The 22,655-nt window shown below is 46.1% G+C and overlaps 1 protein-coding gene across 1 annotated transcript in view; it reads right to left on the bottom strand.

The window, feature by feature from the left end:
- LOC143349785 (nephrin) overlaps window positions 1–22,655 on the bottom strand; it is a 135,353-nt gene that overhangs the window by 71,705 nt on the left and 40,993 nt on the right. The window contains exon 4 of the mRNA XM_076781312.1: window positions 16,250–16,455. Within this exon, the coding sequence (XP_076637427.1) occupies window positions 16,250–16,455 (206 nt within the window). The remainder of the gene's footprint in view (window positions 1–16,249; window positions 16,456–22,655) is intronic.

Here is a 22,655-nt window from a genome sequence, read left to right as displayed (position 1 = left end):
CCCACGCTGGATTTTTCGACAATAACGCGGGGGACTAGTCGCCTCCACGGTTTGCCGATATACTAACTCACTTACGCGTTCTCGCGCAATCATTTCGAACGCGTCGGATTAATCGATCGAACGCTTTGTATTGCTCGCGCGCACTTCTTCCCCGACGCGTGACAGCTCGCTGGTTGTACAGGTGCGTCTCCTGCGGCACAAAAGGGGTGAATTTCCATAGTAGAAAATAATTTTTACTCGTAACTTTTCGACGGGTTTGCCGTTTCGCTTACGGAAGTGTCGTCCAAGGTGGAAACGGAGAGAAGTATCGTCGTCGCGACAGGTTATTCGGGGGTACTTTGATATCTCGTTGCAGTCACTTTAACTCGCCGGTTAGCGAACGGGGGGAGGGGGGATCTGTATATTCCCGGAAGTGGCCAGTCACCGACGCGCTCGATCTTCCGGGCCAGGGACGGCGGTGGCTCTATAAATTCTTGGCAATCTACGGGGGTCCACTCGTCCGTAAATCTTCGGTTTTTGTTCGCCCGGCCAGACTATATGAAGCGACAATTAAAGTCCAGCGTTTTAATTAAAGAACTCTGTCGGGCTTATTTACAACTCCGTCGGGATTTCAGCGGGCGTAAATGATTCAGCGCACGAACACGAGGGGGGGCCCCGGAACGGAAGAAGAGGCGAGAAGAGATCGTCGCGACCCGTAGCAATTTCCATGGATCGGCGACAAATTGCGCCCGTCAGGAGTTTTCTCTTCGAATCGCGTATTCCTTCAAAATCGCGCGAAGCGGACGCGCCAGGGAAGTCTGTTTCATCGCCTGCGTCGGCGTCGATGGAATAATTTATATCGATCGAGAGAGAAACGATGTTCCATCGTACGTACGAGAGTTAATAATTTTACAGCCGATGCACACGCGTCCAGAAACCCGTACCAATTCCACGCGGTAAATTATTTAGCACGATCGTGTGTGCCGTGTTCTGTTTGTATCGTTGAATTTCCGTTTCCGTTAGTTGCGACGCGCGACTCTCCCCTTCATTTGAATGCCGTTTTCGTCGCATTCTCGCAGTCGTTCGAACTCTTAACGGCCACGGGAAAGTTCCTTTTTAACTACTTCGATTCGAACGGGACCCCTCGTTACAGATGGTAGCTTCCGATAATGGCCGAATCGGAGTACCTGCGAATCTGTTCCTAACGGGGGACATTTTGATAAAATTAGGCACGTTTAACTTGGAAATGCGCAGAGAAAAGAGATTCACAGCGTGGCTCAGTGTCTGGAATCGAACCATCGGAAACAATTCTACGAAGACGAACGCATCGTCGGCGTGTTTGCTCGATTCTCGTGGGAAACGTTTACAGGGTAAACAGTTTCGTCTCGCGGACACCTTCATTTTTGAACATCTTGTCACGAAACCGTCCGCGTCGACTCCTCGCGAACGATAAAAGCCCTCGAACGAGGATTCCCGCACGCTCGCCGTTTCGACAAACCGGAATAGAAACACCGTAGTGTTTTATGGTTTGCACCTTGGACGGAAATTGGATGTTTTACGAACGCTGCCGTCTCGAAGCGAACGTGACCGAAGAAGACTGACTCGGTTCACCGATTCTTCTTGCTGTCCCCTTTCCTTTATTTTTTCCCTTTTCCCGGCGACCAATACCACCCTTCTTCCTCTCGTACACCTTTTGTTTCGCTCGGTTGGTCGACGTTCATTTTTCTTATCGCTACGTCGAACGTGCACGTTTGACAAGCAATCCTCATGTACCGCGGTTGAAGAGGTTCGACATTTTGTTACTTTAAACCTCTTTTCCCCCAGCTCGTGTCCTTCTGACCGGATACAGACCTCGTCAAGGTAATTTCCGGTCTCCACGCGCGATACGAAGCACGTCGAGCACGAACGATGTTTAGCTTTTTAGATTCGTGTTCTCTTCGTTGGACAAAGTATCGAAATCGATAAAATTAGTAAATGCAGAGAAGTCTTTCTTCCCTTATACGACGTGCAGGGTTGCTATTATTAATTTTAGATATCTGCGAGTGGAAGAAAGACTTTTCTAAGATTATTAATTTGACCGGTTTCAGTAGTTACCCATCGACCATTGGCTTTTTCCCTGCAAAACCTATCGAGAGCGTAGAATAGACATCGAGTTCTTGCGCGGGAGATAGCGCAATGGCCTTCCGGAGATGTTTCTTTCCATTTCCGGGCCTGAGATCTACTGGAAGCTAGCTAGTGTTTTCATTTTCCGCGCAACCTCCAACCTTCTTCCTGTTTCTTCTTTCCGGAACGTCGAGAGAGAATTTCCACGATCCAGTTCCACTCGTAAGCTGCGACATTTCGCGTAACTTCCTGACGCGCCATCAGCGAAACGAGACAAAGTCATCGAATTATCCGATCACTTAAGATCCTTGCTCTCGCAAGAAATACTTTCGTGCGTTTCCTGAAAGCATCGAGCTTTGAGTAACGTCAATTAAAATTCCCATTGGAGAAGAAATATCTTACAGTTTATACGGTGGGAAAGAAGTCGTTGGACGATTAAGGATTTAATTTGCAAGCGAAACGAGGACGGTAGAATCTTTGAAAAGACATTCGACTGGTACCGAAAGGAATGAAAAATTCCTACTTTTGCAAACGGCTAAAAACTCTCTCAGATATTCTGATTTTAACGTAGAAATTATATCTGGATGTAATCCGTATTCGGGATAAAATAATTCTAGCGAATTGGATGAAAATGTTTTCGATGTTTTAAATATCGCGGTAGATATCCATCTAATGGCTTCGAAGGGTGCCTGTTACGACATTGTTGTCTAACACTTGCACGGATAGTACCGGTGGAACGTCTGTAGATAATAGCCGCATATTGCGCACCGATGTAGCAACGAGATTTATGTACGAAATATATCGCGACTGACGCGATAGCGACTGAAATATCTACCAAAAGGTCGAAGTCGCGCAGCTTTTTTTCAGCTTCCGATGATAACGCAACGTCGCAGCGTGGCGGGGGCGGGAGCAGACGTACAGCTTCCCGTTAAATTGTCCGTTTATTTAGCGGATTACTCGCAGATTTATACCATCGTTTTTACGGTTATCCTCTCCATCGACAGTCAACCAGTTCTACTTTTCGCGAAAACATAAGCGGCAAAAGTTTACCGCGTAGTAAAAGCCGTGGCGGAACGCCGGACGACGTAACGCGACGTCGAGCGCGATATCGAGATTTATCGAATGGACGGTGATTCGTGGTCCCGTCGTTCGCTGCGCCAATTGAATTTCTCATTTTCCCGAACGACCTTTCGCTATTGTTCTCAAACGTCATTGCCTACGTGCAACGCCTCTAACTTCCCGATTTCTATTTTCGAAATCTCGTCCTATTTATTCCGCGATCGCGAGCTTATTTCGCGGCCAACGATACGTTTCGACGAACGACGGGTATTAAAGTTCCCGAGTAATCCGATTGAAACCCGTCTCGATCGTAATTTCAGAAATCCCTTGGCAATTTTCTGCGAAAATATTAAGACCGTTCTTACCAAAAGTTACGTTCGATCGGGATCATATTTTTTTTCATCGAACTCACTTTGCTTCGAACATAGCAAAATTACCTGTAAAATAAAGAAAAGGAACGGGGGGGGGGGGGACTGAATAAAGTATACGACCATGTAGAAGGCCGATGCAGCTGGGACCGGTGATCGAAAGAGACGTCGATGTCTCGATCGCGTTCGTAAACGAGGACGAAAATGAGACACTTGGAAGCGTCTCGAATTTACGATAGACATTTTCGAATACTATTATAGATCGAACGTTCCCCGTAGTCGGAGAAAACAGCGCCGTCGCTATCTATAATACGAACACTCGATGGTATCGAGCGTATCGAGCGAAGCTTTCGATTGAATCTTCGCGTCTCGTGGTCCACGGACCGCCAAGATGGAACCGATCCTGGCGGGAGGATCGCTGCGATAAATCTCGATATCGTTTCCGATACCGTTCACCCTCGACCGGCATCGGGTGATAAATTTTATCGTTCTCGGAATCGTCTGCTCCCCTTTATATCTATATACACGACGTGTTTCTCGTTATACCATCTGCATTTTGAGAACGCCTCGCGCCTATCTCACACTAATTCGAAAACCCCCACGAAGCATTAGAAAGTTATTCGTTTATAACAATAATACAAATGCGTGTCGTGGAATTCGTCGATAACGCGAGGTACTCGATATGCAAGGTAAAGAAGCGTAGCACGATGTATTCGTTTGTCTCGTTAACCGTCGGCGTTCTCTAACGTGCGCGCATAAAAAGAACGAGCGGGCCGGATCTACGAAAACAAATGGGGAACGTCGAGCCCTGGAAGATCGTGGAAAGAGGAGAAGAACCAATGAGGCGGAGGGAAAATATTTGCGTAATCCCGGGGGAACGATTCCGAGGGACAACGAATGGTCGACGGGAGTCTCGGCGTTTCATTCGAATCGATCGTTCGGATGTCACGAAGATGGTCCGTGGATCGAGGTGTACGAATTCGGTGGATGGATCATCGCGACGACTGTGTACCGGTTCCGGTAATTTGTCGCGTGCTGAACGGAAACTTGGCGAGGGATCGTTCTTTCTTCCCCTCGATGGCCGGATCCGTGCTCGTTCGCGGATCGTTGGGACTCGGAACGGGAAGCGACATCGCGCGAGGCACGCGAAATTAATGGCGGTGCTGCGGGAGGGACGCTTGTCCTCGGGAACAGGGGACGGAAATAATGTCGAGGGATAGTTTCTCGGTTACTAGCGAAAGAGGCCGCGCGTTGAGTTACGAGGACGTCGGAATCGTTTACGAGCCCGTAAAATTCGCCGTTCTTCATCGGACGCGTGTCTCGCGGAGACGCGGCTCTTTCGAGGAAGATATTTTAATAATAATCATATAGCAGAGACGTTGGACGGGAAAAGGGAATATAGAGAATCGAAATGAGACCAAATTAAAGTACAATACCGATCAAGTTCCATTGCTTTTGAGACTCTGTAAATTCCGGAGTCGATTAAGCATCGCAACAGTTTGGTATCCGTTGTCTCAAACGGGGAATCCGGCCACGAAATGCGCGGGTATTCGTTCCAAGTATCGAAAAATCTGGCTGGTATAGTATACAGAAGGGTCTCGCGAGACGACAATACGTCGTCGAAATTGACTCGGCGTCACGTACGAGGATGCTCTTTCAGAGGTGCCGATACGCCGACTTTCCGGGAAACTTGCTAACCAAAAAGATTGACAAAGCGGCAAATCTGGTAAAACTCGCGCGACAGAGTGTCGGATAGTGCTTCGGAACTGTTCGGGATCGTATACAGATCGTAGGAAAATATCCCGGATAACCCCGGGGGAGAAGCGACCCGACGACACGTTTCTCAAATCGAGTTGATGCTGCAATACCGACGCAACTTCAAAGATGTTTGTCTCGTAACATATTTTTGCTACGTGCGGCTCGCGCTCGTTCTTACGCGAGAGGCTCTAGGATTTTTGTTGCCGCGAGAGAGAGAGAAAAAGAAAGAAAAAAAAATAAAAGAAGAAAGGGAACGAAAGAAATTCAGGCTGGTTGGTTTTTCGTTGCTAAAAGTCGTTTGAAGAAGTTCAAACGACGGGCGACGTGAAAAATCGTGGTCGGTGAATCAGGCTTTCCAGAACGAGGAAGAACACAAATTGAAAAGGAGGCTGCGGGAACCTCGCAGGAGATAACTGCTTCATCTTCCGGGAAATAAGAGGAATAAGGCCCGGTCGGTGAAACGCGCGACATCGTAAAAAGTACCGAGGTCCGTATTCCGTATGACGGATGTTTGAATCTCCGTGGACGCGGCGGCTAAGTATGTAATATCGCTTTTGGGCGTTGGTAAAAATTCTCCGGAGAATATCCGTATAGACGTTGCGTCTCTATCCTTTGAGATGCCAAAGCTCCTTGCGTTTTAATTCCGTCTAAAGGTACCTAGGATCCTCGATGCCGAGACGTATGTGTTTCTCATTCGTTTCGTGCTTATCGAGGACATTGCAATTTTAACAAACAACCCTCTTCTCCGAAAGGCGCTTTAAACTTTCCTTTAAAGATTATTACGAGCGTAGACCGCATTTTTATTTCCAAATTTAGTAAATTGGGATACAAAACTTGGTACTAGACGGTTTTGCTTAAACGGCCAATCGCTGTACCGAGTCAGAAAGCACGCGTACAAAGCGACCCTTGCGTTTCCATCCCTCGTCCGCTTCGCTTCGTTCTACGGGAAGCATTTTCATTCTCCGATCGTCAACGACCGACGAAGTGTCTACCTTTTCGACGAGAAAGAACAGCCATAACGAGACCGCCGAGCAATTACCATCCGCGCGTAAACCGGGGGAACACATAAGCCCGTATTTTTCCCTTTCTATTCGCGTTTAGTTTTTCCTCCCCTTTCGCGGAACCCTTTGTGACGCAGCCTCCGTTTCTAAGCCGCGGGTAGCTTTCAATTGCGAACTCTTTCAGCCTAGTGTCGTACTTTTCTCTTCGTTGTCGTCTGTATTCGTTCCCTTAATCGCGGGCGTATCGATCGCGGGGTGGGATGCTTTTCTCGCTGAGAGAAACTGACGTTCGTTGTTGAATTCTTTCTCGAGAATGGTCCTTCCGTCGTCATGTCGGCTCTTGGATGCCTCTTAAACACGGACGGGTGGCGGACGTGGAAAAGAAAAGACCTCGGACGAAGACGACGAGTTCTCTGTTCTTACGACTTACCGCGCTGGTGGGACTTACTTAACTGTTTCCCCGTCCACGATCCCCGCTGCTTTCATCTTTTCCATTCGGAGTTCCCTGAAAGCTTTACTTTCTTCGCGACTCTTGCTTGTACGCGCGGGAGGGCGGTCGTATGGGAATGACGACCCCACGCGTGCTGGCTTACTTTCACCGTGCGAAACGAAAAGAAAACAACTCCAATTCACGGAGTACGTGGAATTAATTTTAATAAAATTTATTTGCTCGTCGACCACCCCTCGAAGAGCCGTTCCGTCGTTCCGTAAATCCAACGTTAACTCTAGTGCGTAGTTTAGCTCGGTGGAGGGTTGTAAGATGGCTGTAACAACGGTTACCTAGCCTCGTCGGGTTGGAAACGAGTCGCCGGTACCGGAAAGAACAATTGGGATTCAATTTCGAGGCAAGCGAGCGCGTTGATTACGCAATCTCGCCGGGAGCAAGGGTCGAAAAGGATCGGAACGTCTTGAAGGGAGGCGGAGTGCGAAACGTGGGGACGTTAAAGCTGAGAATGCCGGGGACCCGTGATCAGGACACGTTCAAGAGCCACCGGCAGACAGGATATGTTGGACCAGGAATATCGGGAACGACGGTGAATCCTACGCGTGACTGGAATAACCCCGCGACCTCCTCCCTCGATGTCGCCGAACAGAGTCACAAAAGCGAAGATCTTTTTCGCCGAGTGTAATCAACGACTCCCGTGGATTCGAGAGTCGAGACTTCCGGATCTCAAATACAACACGCTCGACCACCGAAAACAGGCTATATTCCATTTCCAATTTCCCGGGATCGACATCGGCCGCGATATCGGGTACCGTTTGAGCGTCGAAGCACGCCGAGTTGGACCCCCCCCCGTAAGCTCTCAGAAATTGAAAATTATAAATCGCCACGGTGAATTTACAGTACACGGATTCCGAAGAGCGTAATTTCTATTCGTTTCGAGTTGTCGAAGGGAAACAAGCGCGTTGAAATTCCCTTATGAGTCACGATCGATCCATTTTTTCTTTTCGAAGGATGTTTTCACGCGTGGTACACGAAAGGTCTCCTCGATCGATCCATCGGCCAATATTTGACGCGATATATATCTCTTTCTTTTTCTGTACCTCAGCGCTCGTATTCGCGATCCGGGAATCCAATATGTAACGAAAATATATATAAAAGTGTACGTTCGTTTGCTTTGGTTGTCGTCGAACGAGCCTGCGGGCTCGACGGGACGATCAATCCCCGAGTTTTCTTGGAAAACAGGATGCTTTAAAATTCTCGTAGACGTTTCTTCCGGCTAATGAGCACCGTCGTGTTTTCGTGGCTACCTTCCGGCGGCCGCTGAACTTCTGTCGAAAAACGAACGTCGCGAAAGAGGGCTAAAACTACACGGATAGAAAAAGGAAGACGAGAAACTGCAAAGGAAACAGTTGGATTTCACGTCGCGGTTTCGAAGCAACGAGACACACGCCGGACACATTTCTCCGCGGTTACATCTCCCACGATATATTTCGTACGTGCCTTTCAGGGCCGTGCAACGTGCTCGTGCACGTATTCGTATTCGTGCGGTGTATAATTTCAATAAAAAGTTTTTACAACTCCGTTTATTATTCTAGTTTCGACGACTTACTTAAAAAGTCTCGCGAACCATTCTTATCGGAACGTATCGGGGATGTCTTGGCTCGAAACGACTTTAGCGAGAGCAAAGTAGACAGGACACTAAACAGGATGAAACCGCGGAATCGGAAGGACGGAAATACGAACGAAGACGTAGAAGCTCTTGCTTTTCTTCCGTATATAAAAGATATCGTCGACCGCATCAGCAGAATGCTCAGGAAACGGAACATCAAAACAGTCTTCGCCACGCAAATCAAGATTGGACAACTCCTTACGTCTCCCGAAGATTCGCTATCTTTATCGGGTATCTAGAAAATACCTTGCTCGTGAGTACACTTCTAAAAAGAACATGAGGGATACGCCAGATCGGACCACACGTGCAATCGGCTGTAACTTTCGAGTGACCACGGACCACGGAATAAAACTCTTCGACGGAGGAAAAGTAGTAGCTGGAACTAAAGGATTTTCAGTTTCTTTCGTCGTTCGCTCTAACAATTAAAACGGTAAATAAACTTAAGCTGCTCGAAATACCCCGGTGCATTGGTTGATCCCCGAAGAATCCAGCTGGAATATCGGTGGAACGTCGGGATACTTTTCCCAAAGGACACGGCTCACACTCGGAAGCTTCGGAGCTGTCAGTATTCGAGCCGGGAAAGCCTCAAATATCTCGATAAGCCTCTGATACGCTAGTGGAATATCCATGATTTAGAATCCAAGTTGTGAAATTCTTTTTAAAATTACTTGTAGATTTTTGTTGAGAGTTTGGTATAGATTTCAGCGAATTATTGTCGGTTCTGTTTACATTCTGTCTAGCTGTACACACACGCAATCTGTCGGGATCGATGTTTGACGAAATATTCTCTCTATTCCCTCGCGATAGCTTAATTATTATAGGCGACTATAATACACCTAATACCACGCGGGTTTATGATGTATTTCACGATGTATTTCATTATATTGCTCCTCCCTTGGTTCTAATTCCGCATCCGTTCTCTCGGATACCTTTTATGAGTATTTTAATCTTTTTTTTATCGTTTCTCAGTTCAACATGACGTATAATTCAACCTTTTCTTCCTACAGTTTCATAAACATCGTTCCCGTTCTTGACATCTTATTACATTGCGATCCGTATCATCCCTTGCTTTTGTTATTCCTTTTGCGGCTAAAACCTCCGCTGTTACAAAGCACGCCAACCAGAGAAACTTCAATTCTGCCGACTGTTCTGGGATAATCAATTATTTGAACTGTATTATGCCATCGATATTCCGTATTTCCATCCGAATCGTATTATAAATGCACGTGTCCCAATCGTACGGTCTATCTCCTCTCATCCAATTCGGCTCCAACCAAAACTAATTTCCACGATTAGATACGAAGTAGCTATTCACCGTCGTTTTAAAAGTACCAACACATATTTCGATTTCCACTCTATATTCAACCTTAGAATTGATCGTAAATATTTGCCCAATAAACTCTAGGCTACCTCTATTGGAAAACCTCCGATATCGATTCAAAACAATCACAATATTCCTTTCAGCTTCATATTTAAAGTAATTATTTCAGGTCAATTTGTATTTCCGTTCATTCTGGCAACATTTCTGAAAGTTTTAATCGTTTCGAGTCTCTAGCATGCTTTTTAGTCGTTCGAATAACAATTTCTTACGAATCTTCCAATTCTTTTATCGAAACTCGAAGCACCTGGTATACATGATACCTTCTTCCCCTGGCTATCTACTTTTATAACTGACATTAAGTGTCGTTCTACGCCGTAGCTCTTAGGAGTACTCGGGTCAGAGGCCTATAACCTCCTTGACCCGAAGGTCATGTACGTATTCGACCCTATGGCGCACCACTGCCAAGGGGTTATTGGACTCGGAATAACTAACCCTCTTTTCGTTATTCGAGTCATAAAGGAACGAATACGGGAGGATCGCTTGGCTCCTCTGGCACAAGGAATTTTTTCTTGAATTCTTCTTCCTGCTGACAGAGTCTAGGACAACTCCCCCAGGGACGTGACCCTCACTTTCATTACCGACAAATCTTAGATCGTAAGATTGAGTCTTTGTTATTCCCAAGGAACTACCTAGAATCCCATTTTGGATGCGTCGGTCTCTGAGTAATTAATTTATTTAATTATTTCTGAACTCTAATTGAAAAACAAATTTCTAATTAAAACATAAATGTCGTTCTGTCGTATAACCAATTTTTAATTCAATATCGAGTCGACCAAATAACATGTCCTTTACGCTATGTGAAATTAATTTCGCCCAAGTCTGGTCTACGCAAAGCAGCGTTCTAATTTGGGAAAAAATAATATAAAGTCCTGTTTACACCACGGAACAATCGATGTTTGTTTTCGACTTCATTTTCTCGAGCAATGTAAAGAATTTACAGATTGCCGTAATAAGAAACGGCTACAGTGGGTGGAGCGTTGTAGCCCAGGAAGAACTAAGGATGCTCGTGTACGAACCATAAAATGGAAAAAAACGACCTAACAGGACCTTTTCGAGGAAGAAAAAGGTCTACTTTATGGCTCCGGAATAGTAGACTAAATGTTCAGATCTTTTTTACCGCCTTAGGCGTCGCGAAACGCCAACACAATTTACAGACATATTTGCCAAATATACTCCAGTCACTTAAACGTTCGTGCGATCGCTACCATGCTTATGACACTTAAACGAATAGGGTTGCTCCGTATAGTGCATCGATGGGCTCAGAATATTTCCATCGATGCCATCTCGCAGAAATTCGATCGTCACGGTAAACAATATATCGACGAGCAATGGCTGTTCGATGCTCGGAGTTCCTCGGTTCTCTTTCCGCGACTTGCAAAAAACTTTCCACCGGAGAGCTTTCGATTGGTTCCGAGCGCTCGTTCAACTTTCCACGGAGTTCGATTGGTCGATACATTATTGAGGTTCGTTTCGTCCGATTCATGATTTCTTGAGAAGGTTGGCTAACCGCATGTCCGCGAAAGTAATCTCCCCCGGTGTTCCTCCTCTCTCGTCCATTCGTATTCTTCGTTCTGCTTTATTTTACAGCGGATCGGCCGCTTTTAGGGCAATTCCCAACGAGACGAGAAACAGAGGGGTAGAGGACGAGTTGATATTACGTTTTCGGAATGTGCGTTTTCATTACCTATTCCGGAAACTATTCCCCGGGGTAAGGGTAAGTTACGCCGACGATACATTATTCGTAGCGCGATAAATTATTCGCGAGACTGTCAGGGAAAAAGCGGGCACGACGGTCTGCGCTCGGGGTATGGTGTTGCTAAGCCGCGGTAAATTTCGTCCGAGAACGAATCCCGATCGCCTTCCCTCCTCCCAGTTTCTCCCTGCTTCCGGAACCACCTTCCGGGATATAAAATAGAGTCTTACTGGCCGGGAACCGATTCAATTTTGACGCCAAAGCTCTAGCGCGACGGGGGGGGGGCGAGAATCCTTTCCCCAATTTTACAAAATAGTGCCCTTCGAGGCCCTTGAACGCAGTTTTTGCCCGAATTTTCCCATTGGATTCGTCAACGACGTAGCTCGAGCGGCATCCTCTTCGAAATGGCTGCGTCGCTTTGTGCAGATGCTCGCGTTTCACGCACAATTTCCTCCGCATCATCCCGGCGAGTCACCGAAGAAACGACCCCGTCGCATCGTTGACCACGTTGAATATTTCATTTTCACGAAACATTCGCGTCGATCGTTTCACCTGGAGGTAAATAATTCCCTCTCGCCGAAAGACTAGTTTATCGCGACACAAATCACGATGTTCGAGGTCTGTTTCGTTCCTTGCTTTTCGTTATCGGTCAGGTTTCAAAGTAATTGAGCGTGAGATGCTCGTACGGAGATATTCGCGTCGAGATATCGACTCTGGGGGTGCAGGACGTCGTAGAACCACGCGAGAAGGTAAATGCACACGCGGCGTCTGGTAACAGATAACGACGATTCTAGTAACGGAGACAATCGCATTTCCTTCGAACGATGCAGAGACGAGCGTTACTCCTCTCAAAGGTCTCAACGTATCTAGTCTCCGTTCGATGGGGCTAATGCGTAATCGTCGATAAGAGGCTTAAGTGCGGATATTCAGCATGAAGCATCTACTTCTGGGAATAATACGTTCTCCGATGGCTTGTGATTTCAGCGGGTTTAATGCAACGCGTTTAGAAACAGATTACAACACCTGATAGGCAGACCGTATCGAATTTAAAGCGCAGACAAATGGACTGATAGACGGTTTCAAAAATTCTATGAACTGGATGAATTCTCCGGTATAAAATGTCAGTTTAAATCAGCTTGATAATTTTCAGTATCTAGAGAATTGTTAGCCAGCAGGAAAATAGCGCGAGATACGTTCTTGTAATTGCAAAATTGTCGTGCATTAAAATTTCGGTATCTTTCCATTTCCTGCGCTGTATTTTCTACGCGAGCGACCAGGAACAAACGGGACCCGTTTATCGGTTCGTAACAGTAACATCGGACAGACAGGAGTTTAATTTAACTAAATTTAATTCGTCCGTATGAAAGGTGCCCTTTGGTTAAAAATGTATCACAGTCGAGAGGATAGGGAAAGAGGGTAAAGTAATGGAAAAGCACGATTCGATATGAACAGAATCGGCAGAGAAAATGTTACGTAAGTCGCGTGCGTTTAACGTTTAAATAGCGGAAGGGAATCAGAAAAAAGTAAATGTTATAAACGTTGAGTTCGGATTCATAGAGACACGATTTCAAGGTATAAATTTATCGTGAATCTACGAGGTTTCGCGTGGAAAAGAGCGCGGTTCGGGAATTCATTTCGGGAACATCAGGCAATAATTCTAGCTGCAACTGCGCGAGATATCATAATTATAACGGCACGGGAAGCTTTTCATAGAGAATTAAAAAAATAGCGCGAGGCAAAGTAATTAAAGTGCACAGTATTTTCTGGAACACTCTGGTAACGAGGTGGAATTCTTGTCAACGGGGAAAGGGCCCCGAGGTGCAAGCACGGCGATCGTTCGATAAGCGCGTAATCGCGCGGGTATTCTGGTTCGCGACGATGCGAAAAGTTTGGAGCGTAAACGAATAGATAGGGGATCGTTAGCCGGGAACTAATAACGTTAGATAATAAAGGGCGTGGCGTTTGGTCGGGCAAACGAATAGATAAATTGCCAGGCAGATATTTAAGACGTTAGGCGGCGCGATAGATAGACCGATATACGACGAATGGGGCCGAGTGGAAAGCTGGATAAGACGGAATTAATTTCTCCGTAATCGGCGATTAGACGTCCCAGAAGCGTTCCAGAGGATGGGCAGTACCCTGTCAAAATCTAAACTAAATCCTAATCGGATTAACGTTCACCGACTCGACGCCTCGCCAGCTTTCGCTCCAAGTTTCCGACGTGGCACGACCTCCTCCAAGTAGCGACGCTTCTCCGGCTCTGCCCAAGAACCCGAGAGACTCGGCGTCTCATGGTTCTGCTATATGCGAGAGGAAAATCAGAGGAAGAACAAACACACTCGGGATTAACTCCTAAGAGCGACACAACGGACGGCAACAAAAAGGGAAGAGCTTTATTATTTGTCCGACAGCGTCTCCGTCGAGGCTTTCGATCCGTAGACGGTTCTTTTCGATTTAGAATCTTTTTTCCATCCCTACATTTGCTACAAAATATATTTCGTTTGCTGCACGCTTAAAATGTTCATCCCGGACGGAACAATCGTGTCTTTGAGATTTAATAATAATGAGGTACCGGTACCCACGCTCGTTCGTATAACTAATTTTTAGCATCGTACTTGGATAAAGTTAGTCGTGCACGGTGCAATTATCATTTATTTTTGTCCAACTATACACGCAGATTTAATTAGCTGCGCGAGGCGCTCGCAGTCGCTCCGAAACTCTGACACAATGCTACGCGTGCGTGCATCGACCAACTCCTGGGATATTAATGCAAGTTTATTACAACCTTTTGGCCAACGGGTTGTCCGAGTCTTTTTACGTACAAAAATCCCTTTAAAATTAATAATATTCAGGAACTATGCGCAGTCAATTTCGAATAAACGCAACGTGAAACGTAATTATCCGTGATATTTGCCGTACAAGAACAAGAACGAGAAGAGTTTTAATATTATTTCATCGGCGTATCGCTGCGTAGAAAATATTTTATTAAGAGCACGAATAAAGGGTATTTCGTTTCAATACCCATCACGGACGCAATTTAGATCGTCGAATAGATCTTTTTCGAAACGTATCTCATAATTTGACTTTGTCGCGAAACGATTAATGGAAAAAGTATCGTCGTCTGCTCGACGGGGTGGTAAATACGAAAGACAAGAGGATAGATCCCGCGAACGAGAACTCTAACGTCGTTTTAGCTCTATCGAGACCGTTTCGAATCGTCTGAGAAGCGAATGTATAACGGAGACTTCTTTAGTCGTTTCTCCGATACGTTTCCCCCATTGTTCCACCCACGGCCTTTCTATCGGTACTCGATGCAATTCGGGATTAGCTTAGTGTACCGATCTCGAGCGGCGTTCGCGCGCGTCGAGGCGTAAAACGAGCCACCGCGACGTCCCGACGTCGATGCCCTTACGACTAGGAGCTGCGCCGCCTATTCGATTAGTTCCCTTCTAGAGAACGCTCTCCTTCGATCCTGTATCGGATTTAGTTTTAAACTCAATAGTCTCCCTCGGTGTCTCCATTTTGCGCAAAGTCTAAGAATTGAAAATTGAGAGGATTCGTTTCGGGGTAAATTGTGGCGAGCAACCGGCGCAGACTGTGCGGCAAAGTTTGCAAAGAATCCGCACGCGGTCGAGCTGACAGTGCGAGCACAGGGCACACGGGCTTCCTTTGTTCTCGTTCCACGTCTCGGCAGATTTTCGAAACGTCTTGAAGTTTCCACCCCGTACTCCGTCGAGCGGAATCGGTAGTCGGCTCTTTAACTCAGTTTAATAGCCGATCGATGAGCAAATTGGGTTAGGGGTTTCCTGAAAGGACTTTGGGCTTCTGGCCGGTTTCAAAGCACGAAGCGCGTACTCCTTAAACAGCGCCCACGATACCGGTTCGATTCTATTAGGAGACAAGGGCAACGTCCTCGGGGCCCGTCTTAGACTTTCGAGCACCGAGCTGTCCGACGAAGAGTTTCGCCCTTCGGGGCGAAAGCTGATACGCGCGGCCAGGCTTTGTCCCCGTTTTTCCTGTAATCGGCCAATGATTCCGCCAAAGGCCCTTGTGCCGTCGGAAGTTTCGAGAGCCGCTTTTGAAATCGATGAACAATCGATCCTTGTCTCCACAAACACCGTTCTTTTAATACAAATCCTTGGATCAATTAACGAACGATCCGGATATCGATCCTTCGTCGAGGCGAACCGAGGTCGAGTTGCCACGAAGCTGATTAACCTTGATCGACGGACGAAGTTCGAGCGTAATTATTCGAGTGGCACGCAAAGGGGACACCGGGCCGGGCATTTCGAAGGAACGAGGAGTCAGTGTGGGGACTAATCGACCGCAAATCGTGCTGCTCTCGAGACAGAATCGTTTGTGAATACTCCGTTTTGTTGGACGGCCGGTTGTCCGAGCGGTCGGCTGTTTCTCAATTAACGGTCCCGCTTCGAACTGACCATCGATCGTCGTGGCGATTTCCGCCATGCTCGCGATTCCCCGCGATCCATCCAAGTACCGCAATTTCCAGAGACTCTGATCAGTTTCCAAGTAGTTTCGCGGCGGAACTGTCGAACTTCGCCGAGAAGGAGGAAGTTGACGCAGCAGGGAGGGGGTCGGGGGTGGGGTCGAGGGCAGCGTTTTAAAATTTCCATAGTTACGTGGCACAGTTTCAGGATTGTCTCCTCTACTTCGTCTTAGTTTTCGAGCGGTATCTCGATCCGGAGTTGCTCCGATACGATATCGGGTGATCTTCTCGTCGTGAGCGCGGGGGCGTAAGTCGAACGATGGAAGTTTTCGGGGTCTAGACTTACCGATAACGGTGAAGTTGACCTTGAAATTCCTGGTCGGGGAGTTGCGAAAATCGACTCTGCACCGGAACACGCCCTCGTCGCTCTCCTGCAGGTCTCGAATCGTCAGCTGGGCGGGTGGACTCGCTTTGAAAGACGCTCTGTCACCCCAGAAGGTCTTGGCGCTCCATACTTTCGCTTTGGCGAACTGTCGATTCCTCGCGTCGTAGCTGAAAAACAACGGGAACGGATCGGTCATCGGTTTCGGAACTCGCGTTGCTCCGCGTCGACGAAGATTAATTTACGGACGAAATAAAAATCGACGACGGTCGAACGATGAGAGAATGATGCGCCGTTCGAGCGTACACACACACACGCGCGCGTAGATCGAGCCGGACTTACGTAACCCCATTCAATTTTTCACTCAACTTTCGCAATTCGTCATAGTCCGGAGATCCGGACGGAGGAGTTTGCTCAGCCCCCGAGTCCCGAGCTTGAAACTCAATACAGACCGACAGAAGTGCACTCGACCGAGAGAGTCAGATAACCTTTTACTTCGGAGATCTAGCTATTCGAGATAGCATTAGAAGATGTATCAGAGAGTCGGGGCAAGGGGACACTCGAATGCCCGAAGGGGAGGATTTGGTCTCGTTGTCCACGACCCAAGACACGAACTTCGTAACAACCTTTCAAACGGACAAACGTTTCGTCGACGATGTTTGCAACGCACTTCGACCGTTAGCGTCACTCAATTCTCTTTAAACGGAAAATCCCTCGCAGAAAATAATTTATCAAGCCCGCCATTGTCAAAATTACTACGTACAAAGAGTATTCTCGGGTCTAAATATCATAATAAAGCGAAAGCCTACGTTTCTATTAACGAAAGAACGAGCCTCGACGGTACGAGAAAATAGGGCGGTTGTAGCCGACGGGCGAACGCGTCCAGCCAGTCGATATTCTTGTAAAGTAACTTTGCATCCTGCAACGCGAAGTTTGTAACGCCGTACGCGTCACCGAAAAAGTACCAAGTCTGTGATTACGCGCAATCATCGCCGTGTGTACACAGTCGCTAAATTAGCCGGCGAGAGAGTGAATAATATTCAAATTATGAACATACACCGGGCCGTGTTTGGGTTAGGTTTGAGTTAGGTCTGAGCTAATTTGGCCATTGTGTACGCTCGCCGGCGATTGTGTACAGTCTCTTGATTTCATACATTTAGCGGATTATAAGCGTTTTCGTTTTTCCGGCGACGAAAGAGATTCTCGACGTTATTGCGACGGATGGTCGTCGCAAGTTTTCGCGTCTGGTCGTCGATTATCAGGTCGAGCAGCAATAGAATGAGTTCGTAAGTCTAATCGAGCGACAAACTTGGGTCGTGCTTTAGAGATAAGACGTCGCACGGTCGATCAACGAAAGGATCGTCCGACGTTCGCTCGTCCCGCGAAAGTTTCGACAGTTGTGCAGTCTCATTTGCTGCAGTTCGTCCACGGCCGTAAGACAAATTGGATTGGTTTTTAACGAGCACGATGACTGGAGCTTCCCGTGGGGCACGGATCTGATCTCGACAGACTTGTCGGCGTTCGCTGTCGACTCGTCTCTTTCGCCTCTGCCGGATAACATCGGTCGTTTACTTTCCGTGTCGGTTGATTTACGAGAAATTAAAGAGGCATCGAGATCGCGTAACTCGTGGAAAAACTCTTAATTACCGTGCCGCGGTTAGAACGACGTCGAACGTACGCTGATCCATCCGCGTAGAATCGAACGATCAACGTTTTAGAAAAATTACTACGCGTTCAGATTTTAATAAATTAGTCGAAACTCCGGCAACGCTATCAACGATCGCGAGACAAATTCGCAGCAGCGAATATTCAGAGTCGAGACTATACTTTTCAATGAATTACAAGAGTTTCATCCGCATCTTTGTTTCGTCCGACGTAGCAGGAACTGCGATAAAACTTTCGACTCTTTTTCTCTCGACGGGGAACTTTTCTTTATCGATCATGCTTACCATCATGGAACAGAGGATAGATTATAAATTTCGAGAGATAGTTTTTGCATCAAGAAAGGGGATCGTGAAACGCCTAAAATTGAAAAGTTTCGCCGAACCGGAAGAAACAGACGCGCGTTGGCGCGATACGAAAGATCGATACGGTCGAGATTTGCAAGGTACGAAGGATAACGGGCGTTAAGAATCTTGTAGATAAGGCAACAAAGGTGGAAGATCTATTGTTGCATCGCGTTGAGCCAGAGTTTACAAAGTGGTGAGAGATGCGATCAAATTTACGACCATTGTATATGAACCGGAGACAGGAATTTTGAACAGGTTGTACGTAGAAGTTAAGACAAGGGGAGAGATAAGGGCCATATACAGGGTGTTCGGTCACCCCTGGGAAAAATTTTAATGGGAGATTCTAGAGGCCAAAATAAAAAGTTATTAAAAAATTAAATTAAAAAATTTCAAATCGTTCTGAAAAAATTATTTTCGGTTGCGGGGGTCAATTACGATCATTTTTGGTCATTACACATACCCCCGAATTCCTACTCAGTTTCGAGAAAAAAATTCATTACCGAAAATATAATGTCTGACCATATCGTTGATATGTTTCACTGAAATTTCATGCGAATCTTTAAAACGTCATAACTCCTGAACGGATTGGACGATTTTGATGTTTAAAAAAGCAAACTACGCGTATTTTACTGGGGAATATGTACAAATCGCAAAAATATTCGAAAAGTTGGTCCTTGACCCCGCAAAATGAGAAAAACCCCATAAAAATTCTCCAATTTTCAAACAGCCATAACTCCTACAATTGTGCATATATTTCAATGAAACTTTTTCCTGAAGTAGAGCTTATGGGTACAGAAAAGTATTAGACAACTATTCTGTAGGGTGTCAAATAAAATTACTAAAAATGAAAAACGAATTTTGAAGGAAAATCGACAGGGGGTAGGTGCCTAAATTTTTCGGCGAAAAAAAAAATTTTTAATTAATTCTGAAAAAATTATTTTCAGTTGCGGGGGTCAATTACAATCATTTTTGGTCAACAGACATATCCCCGAATTCCTACTCAGTTTCGAGAAAAAAAATTCAGAACTTGCGAAACTTTAAGCGTTAATAACTTTTTAACGAAGCCTCCATCGATAAATTGATATTCTTCATTTTCGTCCTATTTTGGTCTCTAGAATCTCCCATTACAAGTTTTCCCAATAGTGGCCGAACATCCTGTAGAATATCACAATAGTCGAACGGGAAGATTACAGCAGATGTTTCCGAGGATGGAAGACGAAGAGACGAATACAGAGTGCGTGTCATAAATATAATGTTACGAGTTCTCTATAAAAGATGACAATACAATGTTTTTTTTTTATCGATACCAAGAATATTTGCGTTGAAAGAAACGCGGAGACCATCTTTGATCTTCGAGACGACGGTTCGTAACTTGGTCTTTCCTGGGTTATGCTTCCTCTCTGAGAACCAGCATCGTATCTTGTCAAGATTCAATTTCACATCCCGCATCTGAATAGCCATTTCGGACAGTTACGACATGTGCAGAACTTGCATGTCATCGGTATTCAAATGCACAGAGGAGTGATTACAAAGGCAGAGAAGATCGGCAATATTGATATGAACCGATAAGGGCTCCGTTAAGACGCGTAGTTGACGTGAACTTTGATTCGTTGGATGCGTTGTGCACATATCCGTGATAAAGCACGCGATGAAAAGCCGAGATTACATCATTTTTTGGACCGACAGGTCATGATCTAGCGTTCGAGAAGCTTTCGAGAAATTTATCGGGGTAATAACCGTGCCACATTGTGAATCTGTGGCGCGTAAATCCAAATCGGAGATGTGTGCGTGCGGTGGTTGTACCGCATACGCGAGTAAAACCGACTCGAAAATCCGACGAAGCTTTGGTCGCGTTGGTATACCTTTGAAGTTGAGTCAAAGTCTTTCGAGTTGTTTGGATGAAAAGGGAGTTCGTGGAACGGACGATGGAAATCCATGGAAGTAGAATTAGACAAAGGATCATTTTCATTTTCATTATTAGACTTTACTCAACCTACAAAGACCGACTTATTACTCAACACCGTTAGTATAGCAGGAAAAATAATAGAAAAGAGTATAGGAGATTCGAATGAATATTCGTAGCCATTATTAGGAGATGAGCGAATGTTCGCCGAGGAACAGAAAAACGAAGTATCTTCGACACGGTAGTTTCAGCTGGAAATCACCGTCGAGGACACACCCTCCGAGAAAATACGATAGGGTAGAGACAAGGAAAGTGGAAAAACGTTGGGAAGACTTCTACAGAGAGTGGGCGGTAAGCGTAAGGGAAAACGGGTGATCGAAGCGGAGACGAAGAAAGGCGAAAATGCGATTAGAACGAGATGACAGATAATTGGTTCTGTCGTAGACGTTCCACTCTGGACTCTGTCCGATTGCAACGCGCGTCGAGATACAAGAAAAATTATGGAATGTACGAGACAAGTGCAATTTACGGGTCCTAGGGGAGAAACGACGGCAATTCTGGTTGCTTCGGGGAAGAAAATGTCACGAACGCCTAATACCCCGGCCGAATAGGCGGTAAACGAAGATTAAAGTTGCCCGAGTGCAATTTATAAAACGTAATTTAAGTGGCTTTAGTTTTGCAATATTTAATAGAGTTCGATTTGATCAGCAAGTAGAAATAACGAGCTATGGTCAGACATACCTTCGAACGCAATTACCTCGGTAACGAATCGCGTATCGAACAAATTTTATTCTACGATTTTTATTTATATTCGTACGTGGAATCATCCCTTGTAAAATGACAATACAAAGTGATAAAATTTTAAAGTTTTTGCAAAGAGTACATTCAGAGACGGTGGAATAAATGCGGACAGGCGAAGAAAAGGGGACGAAGGGGTTAATATCGTCCGAGAGAAAGAATGTGGAATCGAGAGTGAACGAATGGGAGAGGGGTAAAATGGCCACGAGGAAAGTATCCGGGCGAAGGAAGCGGGAAAAGTTGGAGATAGGAGAGAATGGTCCCTAAACAAATTAAAATAATTGCAGCGACTCGTCGGGAGATCCTGCCCGTGTCCCAGGGCAAAAGAACGTTTCCCATGAATACGCTAGTGTCGGTGAAACGAGCGTTCCAACGAGAAGGTGAAAACCCGAAGCAGTAGGGGAGGGGGCGCGGAGACAGGGCCGCGAAGGGGACTCAACCACTCTCGGGACTCTTAAAAGGAGCTTAACTTCGCGCATAAAATTAAGGCATTGTAATTGCAGACGGCGTCGCCACTGCGGCACCACATTTCTCTCTTTTGCCTCTTCCGTTTTGTCCCCCGCCCTCCCATGCGTTTCGTTCTGTCCCTAGGCCGTCGACCATCCTCCCTTTTCTTCCGTTCCGCTCGACCGGAAAATATAATTTGCCCAAGTTAACTTTCGTTCGCCGGAAACCGAGCAGCCCGCGGGAGGAGCCGGTGATAAAATGATTTTTAATTGGGATTAGACGTAAGCCGGAAGCGTTGCCTCGCGACAGCCGTAAAGTTCGAATTTCAACGAAATTTTTTAATAACGAATCGCACGAACCATGGGGGGGAAAAAATCTCTCCGACTTCTCTTTCGTTCGTAGAACACCAGGAGTACGTGGTTTGTCGTCGTTGTCGAGCCACTAATTTTTAACGGATTTTTCCTTGAGGGATCCTCGATTTTTTCCTTATCGTTTTTATTAAAAATTCATGTAATGCAAAGAAATTTCTCAGTCCGCGTTACGCGTGCCTCTGCTGTAACATTAAGCGAGACATTTCATGGCTGGTGAATTTTAATACCACGCGTCTCGGGCGAGAATTTTGCATTGTCGTGCAATTCAAATTTCCTCCTATAGATCAGGGGTTGGCACGAACCACAGCTCGCGAGCCAGTTCTGACCCGTCGCTTTTTAAACGAATTTCTCCACGGGATCGCGAAATTGCTGTTTCGGTATCTATAGGGCCGTTAATGCCTGCCAGCCACGTTCTTTCCTTCGTCGTTTGCTGTACCTCGATTTATTTAAAAAAAAAAACTTGCGTTAAAACTTTGAAGAAGATTCAGGACGAAACACGGTAACTTTGTATCCTCTTTACAACCAAACGTACATATTTACTTGGCGATACTTTTCCTCGTAAAAGAGTCAAGCCCAGTTTCCAGATCCGTTCCGTTTAAATATGTTCGTAATACGCATGGATCCACGAGTTTCATCGCATTCCTTCCATCCGTCTTCCGGCGTCGCGACGACGAACCGACAGACGCGATGCGCATTTTATTCGTACCGATGCGTTCCAGAATGGCGGCGGGAAATTCGCGGAAGCTTCGTTGACCGAAAGGGGGTTGGTTTAATTTCGTAATGGGGCCGAGGCTCGATAAGAAACTCGCGGTACTCGGACAACGTTCTTTGAAAAATTGAAT

Source organism: Colletes latitarsis, chromosome 14 (genome assembly GCF_051014445.1).
Source record: "Colletes latitarsis isolate SP2378_abdomen chromosome 14, iyColLati1, whole genome shotgun sequence".
NCBI lineage: Eukaryota > Metazoa > Arthropoda > Insecta > Hymenoptera > Colletidae > Colletes > Colletes latitarsis.
This window is presented reverse-complemented; position numbering and strand designations above follow the sequence as displayed.